Consider the following 7,342-nt stretch of genomic DNA (forward strand, 5'->3'; position numbering starts at 1 on the left):
GCTGAGTTTTTCAAATGTGTCTCATCAGCCAAACTGGGTTTCAGATCGTAGACCATAGCTTTAACTTGGAAAACAGAAGACTATCACTGCTAAAGTGTGCATTAATCACAAAGCTGCACCTATGCTGTGTTCATGATGTCACTCAGAGCTGTGAGAAAATAGACTTTCCTTGTTGAAAGGCCCTAATCAGCAATAAAGTTTATGGAGACTGAAAACTGAATTTAACATTCATCACGACAGCAGCAGAATGTCACCAACTGCCTGGAGTGTATTCTCTGCCTGAAAGTACCAAAACTCCTGTTATGACTCTACATGTAAGTTCTCACCAAGCTTAACTTTCACTATTGCAACTTCCAGGTGCAGCGCTCAAGCCATATTCAATCCAGGGTTTGTGTGGTGTGATTGTGGTAACAAGCAAAGTCAGCAACAGATCTTTGTTAGCACAGTAGCTTTTAAAGGCACAGCTGAAAGTGCAGTTTGTGTTGCAGGTATAAACTTCAAACAAATTGCCCGTTGAGTGTCTTGAGTTTAACATAACAGTGCAGAGAGCAAAGGAAGCGCCCATTCCAATCTGCAGGCCTAACTACCTAGCAAAGATAACCAGGTCTGAATTTGTGTGACTGCATTGCAGGGTATCATCCAGTCCCACTGAACAAATGTGAGAGCTGTTGGGCTGTTTTTTTGACTACTTGGCATTTCTTACTTGATTGTTGCCCCAAAACATGGATTCAAATCCCATTTTGTCTAATAACTGATCATCATAAGCCATCATACCTACTCTTCCAAGATTCATATACTACAATAGACTGAGAAACCACTAAGCTCTGGGACAAAAATCATGAGCTGTACAGTCCATGACCACCATTAACAGTCAACACACAAGGCCTCTCTTTCATTCTGTCTGTGTTCTACTGTCATATTGTCCTGTTTGTGTCTCACACTCAGACAGAGAGACACAGCCTCACAGACAAGTGCAGATGAGCATAAAGGCTCACACAAACAAGAAATATGGCTTTATGATAACATCACTGTCAATTAATTTCTTCTTCAAATAGTTCATGGACTGCAGCACCAATTGGTCTGTAAATAATATTACAGGCATTTAATACAGTAAAAGTCATTTAAGGAAGGTATTCTGCATTGTTGATAAAAGCAACATAGCACTTCCTAACCAAAGTTTGTTTTGGCTTCATGGATCTCAATGGGAGTTTGTAAGGGCTCTGTGACGCAAAGCACTAAATGACTCGTGTCTGACTGCTTGTGTGTATGTCAACACAAGCATACAGGTAAAGCTGCATGCTCAGCTGCCCTGAAACACATTGATGTGATCAAAATCAAAAAACATTTGATGCAGAATTTATAAGTCATTTTTCTGCCTTTTTTTGGATTAATATTCATTATCTATTACGTATACAGAATTGCAGAGCACAAATCTTATTTGTGTTTCTGCAGACAAATGCACAAACTGTGGCTTTCTAAATAGTTATTACTTTGCCCCATTCAAGCGTAGAATTTCATGTCAGCTACAGAAATATTGCTTAAGGGACAATTTACTGCATACAGGCCAGTGAGGCCTGTGGGAAGCCGGTGAGGAAGTTTTGAAGCTTTCCATTATCCTTTCTCTTTATAATGCTTTAAACTTTCCATACCTGGAAAGGACCCAAACTTCCAGTAGATCGTCAACACCCACAGAAAAAAAACTTTGTAATACCTATGTAAAATGTTATAAGTCATGGGCCAAGAGGGCTATGGATCTGTAGAACAGGACTAAATTGCTGTAAACCAAAGCAATAGTACTGTGTTTTATGGAATATCATTTTTGTATCATTGTGTGCAAATAAATTGGTCCAATTACCTTAAGCACTGACTGACACCCACTCCATAAAAAGGCGTCTACATACACTTGGGGTAGAGGAGTGTGGAGGTTGAGATCAGTCATATAGTTATGTCAGTGTTTTCTTGTTTAGTAGGCTTCATGGAAAATACAAACATGCTATGAGATTTCTAATGAGTAAAGAACACGTTAAACTGATACACAAAAGCTCATCACGTTTCACATAAAAATAACCTTTCCTGCCCCGAAACACATCAGAGTGATTTGCTCTTAAAAATCGAAACGCTACGATGGCTCGATGTAAGAACCACAATCTTCTTTTGCCACAGTTTTCTCTAGGTAATGAAACACTTAATGGTACGGCGTATCGACTCTCAGTATATGTACACATGTCAACTCATTTTCTAGTTTAAGAATAATGTGCTGCATCTTCGCTGAATTTTACTCCCTGTGTGGGCATCTGTCTGAGATGTCTACATCTAGCCAAACAGCTAATTAGCTTGCGAGCTAAGCTAGCTACAACAGTGTCTCCTCTTTTTCATCTTCGTCAATACCCTTCTCTCCGTCCTCTGCGCTTTGCCACACATTAACCTCGGGCCTTTCTTGTTGCTCTTAACACACAACCACATAAATATTTGTTTTGTCAAGTCATTTACTGGTGAACTGTGTTTGTAACCAGTGGTAGGAGGTGATGCCCGGTGCCGAGCGGATCTCCCAACACCAAGCAGCGGTGTCACCAAAGCGGGCTGGCCGCTTGTGTCTCCAGAGCCTGAAGGCCCCAGCGTCATCCTGAATACTTGGTCTAAAAGTCTAGATATAAAGGAATGACAACCAATAATTGTTTAACTCTAACGCTTGAACATGAGTTGTCTTACCTTTGCTTTGGTAATGATGTGTGTGGCTAGTTTAACAACCGCGAAATTTCCCTTGCCGATGGTCCGCTCGATTTCGTAGTGGCCCACTCGGGCTGGGGGGGGCCTGGTGGCCGAAGTGTGGCCGGGATTGGTGATGCACCCAGCGGCCGTGCTGGTACGACTTGATTGGCAGATGCCGGCGGATGGCTGGGCTCGGTTCTGGGAGCCCATGCCTGCGTGGGTCGGTCGGGCAGAGTGCGTAATCCCGGCCGCAGCGGACCCAGCAGCACCTCCGCTTGACACGGCCGCCATCTTCTCGCCTCTCTGCGGGAACAACAAGCAGCCTAGCGCAGCGCGCATCTCGGGCACGCCCCCGCCCTGCGTCATTTTACGTGGAACGCTCCTCCGCAGCGCCCTCTCTAGGTTGTAACCATGGTGACGATCAGCGTAACAATGACTTCATCCACAGAAACGTATTGTGGTTGCCGTGGCGACAAAGAAGTGCGCATTATCACTCTGGTTCCCATGATTCAGTGATTCCTCGCAAACTGCTGCACTATGTATGATCAGATGGTTTCATCAGGCTTTAAAGGCGCACACCGCCTTAACATTGCAATGACAGATTCTATAAGCTAGAAAATGTGGATTTTGATACACTGTCCGGGCACCCTTATAAACTGATCAGTCTCAACAAAGAGCTCCTGAGAAATACTGTGGCTTTTTCATGCAGCTTATAGACAACCTGTTGAGATTTAAAGCTCACACGCACACTGTTTTTTTATGACACAGTGTTAAGCAGCAGAGGGCCAGTTTACCTGTGGCCTTCAGGTATTTATTTTTTTATTTATTTAAATAGAAAAAAAACAAACAAAAGTAACAAGGGCCAACTCAATAGGTCAAAAGCTATCTTTCTATCCTATCTATCTACCTACCTTACACATGTTTATATTCTCCTTAAAAACTTGCATGTTTCCTATGGCCTCTGTGACCTCTTGACCCCTGATCAGTACTTAAGGCATTATTTCAGTGGACAGCTGCTGTAGTTCTACAATTTCACAGATGAAATGAAGAACCATTTACCTCTACTACCACATTCAAATTTAAAGAAAACATGTCATTGGCTTATTTAGTTTTTTTTTTTTCTTGAGTTTGTATAAGGCTATTTGAAATGGAAGGTCACATTAATCAACACAAGAAGGGACAGAGGGCTGCACAGTGGTAAACAGTTAGTGCTGCAGCCTCACAGCAAGAAGGTCCCTGGTTCTATGACCCGCTTGGCCGGTGGGCCTCTCTGTGTGGAGTTTGCATGTTCTTCGCGTGCTTGGGTTCTCGCCGCGCCCTCCAGCTTCCTCCCGCAGTCCAAAAAACATGCTCATCAGGTTAATTGAGCACTCTTAATTGTCCCCAAGTGTGACTGTGGGTGTGAAAGGTTGTCTGTCTCTGACAGCGCTGTGATTGACTGGTGACCAGTCTTGGGTGTACCGCGCCTCTTGCCCAATGACGGCTGGGATAGGCTCCAGCCATCCACGACCCTGAACAGGATAAGTGGTTCAGAAAATGAATGAATGAATCAAAAAGGGACAGGAATCATAACAACAGTTAAAAGTCAAGTCAGATTTCTTTTCTCTTGAGAATACTCAGCAATATTATAATGGTTGCTGATAATCATGCCTGTTTTGTATTTTTAGAGAAAAACCTCTTCATTTCTGTCATCATAATACTCCCCTTAATATGTTTGATGCTGTTTGTAAAGCGCTTTCATCTTACTTAGAACTAAAGTTGTTGTGAATGGCGTGGTTGCAGACGGTCAGGATAACTTCAACCCATAGACTGTATAACCCAACCCTTCATCATGTTCTCTCTTTAGTACTTTTCCCTTGCACATCTGTGTTTAGATGGCTCTTACTCTGATTCTGTTTGATCTGCTCTCCATAAATAAACAAGTACAACCAGGGTCTAAAATTAACTTTTTTAAAATCACCAATATAGCAGATCGATGGAAAAATCCACATGCAATTTTTTTACAGGTCAAAACAATGAACTGTGTTTATGTGTCACATCCAGATTTGTTTCAGTCGATTTCATTGAGAAAATAAGTTATGTTGAGTACAAACTTGAAGAGGAAGCCCTGCAGCAGCTGAGTAGATGATGTCTGATTTGGTAAACAGTGGTGTGTGGTGACTGTCTTGGGTTGTTCTTGGGTGTGTGTGCTTATCATTTTGTGTACGTTTGTTTTCAGCCTCATGCAGAATGCAGAAGCAGGAGAAAGAAGCTTCAACTAAACATGGTTGAAACTCAGCATAGTTTTTTCTCTAATTACACGCCTGTTTTGGTACAAACATTTACCCACCATGTGGTGAACAGCCCCCTGAGATTAACTCGCCAAATGGAAAATCTGCCCACATTTGGCACTTGGCAGGTGTTATTTTTGGACCCTGCTTATGACACATTTGACAAATTTAGCAAAAGATTTATAAGATGACTATAATTGCTGGATCATAATTTTTACACGTGCAATGCACAAGACAGCACGATACAGTTTGTTCAGGTAGGGCTTTATCTTAATAGATGAACTTTGTAGGAAAATAAAAGAATAGAGAAACATATAAATGTAAACAAAACCCTAACCATATTAAACAAATTAAAACACCAAAAAAGATATCAAGAAACAATCTGCATTAAATAATAAAAAAAACACACTCTTGAGATAAAAATACACTAATGTATTCATAAAAAGCATGTGTAGCTTAGACTTTGAATTAATACACTTTCAGCAGGATGCAAACAAGCAAATCTTTTTATGTTATTTAATGTTGTATTGATCATAAAGAAAGAAAACATCAGTTGACGACAGTAGTAGTATTATCCTTGTTTTTTTTCACATCATGCAGAATGGTCTTATTTTCTGAGTTGACTGTTCTGTAGCAGTGAAATCTCATCACTGCCACATTCTCATTTTATTCTCAAGCCCTCTCACCAAGTTGTAAACAGCACCACTATATGGTAAAATGGAGCTTCTGCATTCTGCTCTTCAAAAGAGAAGTATGACTGAACAGAGCTACCCTGAGCCTCACCATCTCTGAAAGGTTTAGTGGGATGGACTTTGATTATAAGATTTGATTGTTTTATCTTTTTTCTTGATATGTGTGCAATAAAATCAGCAGAGTCTAAAAGATAATAAAGGCCAGCAATACTGCTCTCTATTAATGAATTGATAGAGAGCATCGTTTCATGACAGGTCTGAGTAACTTCCAAAATTCTTTCATCTTTAAATGAATAACATCAAAATTGTTCCCCTGACGTACAATGAATGCTGAAAATTTTGAGATTTCTTTTTTCTCCCAAGTTTAACTGTACAAAATGTTGAGATTTCTTTAATCTCCCAAGTCGATTGCCAGGACAATGTAAAAAGATGAGTTTGAGAGATCAGACCTCAATCCCTGAACAAACATGTTAATACCACACATTAAAAGGATTATTAACATCCTGTTTCTATTCTGCATATCCTATTGCCTACAGCAAATGTTACCTCATGTTGTAGAATTAATTTAGCTGCAGTGGGCTACATTAATTTTCTCAAAGTTTTAAAAAGAAAACTTTGCAAATCTTCATCCGCTAAATAAAACAGTAACATTTTTCTCACCAACCTCAAGGCCAAAATTTTATTGAATGTGAATTTTGACAATAATACATAAATACATAAATTATAGGTATCTCATGAATAAAAATGTTCAAATTAATATTTTTAAGTGGTTTTCTTTAGTTAAACATTTTTTTATGATGTAATATGGAGAAGAGGAATGTTTCAATAGCTGATAATTACTTAGTTGCAAATGTTTGATCAAACTTGTGCAATTTTTGAAGATTATTGTTGCTTTTGATTATTGTTGCTTTTGATTTTTTAAATGCAATATCATCAGAGTTTATAATTCTTTAATCTTTGGAAGATGAGCCCAAACTACATGAATTTCCCTTCAGGGATTATTAAAGTATTTTATCTATCTATCTATCTATCTATCTATCTATCTATCTATCTATCTATCTATCTATCTATCTATCTATCTATCTATCTATCTATCTATCTATCTATCTATCTATCTATCTATCTATTTATCATCATGCAACTTTTCATTAATGAGCTACTTTCTATAGTATATTTATTTCATTTTGTAAAACAGCTCATTTGTATGCAATAGTTTTTCTCTTAGTTCAAGATGTGCAATTGCTTTACTCTTAATCTACGTGCAACTCATTTTCATTTGTCTGATTACTCCCTTTTCCGGGTACTATTTTTTGGGGGGTAATTATGCCTGTCGTTTGATTAGACTTTGAATTTAATCGTTATTTACTTACTATCTGTTTGTATTTTTTTTTTTTTTTATTATTATTTTTTTTTACTTTTTTTTACTTTTCTCTAATTTTGTTCTCTGACACAACAAATGCCCACGAGATTGATATATTGATCTCATCTCATCTCAAAATATAGGCCTACTTTAAACAATGTGAAATTTAGTCATTAAAATGAATGGATAAATGAATAATGTGAAAGCTCCATGAGAAGAGAAGAAAGCCTTGCTATCCTTCATTGTCGTATTTGAATAATTTAATGCTCTGGATGCGGGATGGCAGCGCCATTACGTCATGACGTTGCACC

General features: G+C 38.9%; 1 protein-coding gene across 3 annotated transcripts in view; it reads right to left on the reverse strand.

Annotated features, from left to right (window-relative positions):
* Positions 1–3,047, reverse strand: part of sik3 (SIK family kinase 3) — a 51,591-nt gene extending 48,544 nt beyond the window's left edge. For 2 of the 3 annotated variants that reach the window (XM_074679136.1, XM_074679134.1), the window contains exon 1: positions 2,710–3,047. In XM_074679136.1, the coding sequence (XP_074535237.1) occupies positions 2,710–3,000 (291 nt within the window). In that variant the 5' untranslated portion in view covers positions 3,001–3,047. The remainder of the gene's footprint in view (positions 1–2,709) is intronic. The other variant, XM_074679137.1, reaches the window with a different exon arrangement.
* Between the last annotated feature and the right edge of the window lie 4,295 nt (positions 3,048–7,342).

The sequence above is a fragment of the Halichoeres trimaculatus genome, unplaced genomic scaffold (assembly GCF_033239565.1).
Source record: "Halichoeres trimaculatus isolate MK-OKI-2021-1 unplaced genomic scaffold, fHalTri1.1 fHalTri1_scaffold_9, whole genome shotgun sequence".
In the NCBI taxonomy this organism is placed as follows: Eukaryota; Metazoa; Chordata; class Actinopteri; order Labriformes; family Labridae; genus Halichoeres; species Halichoeres trimaculatus.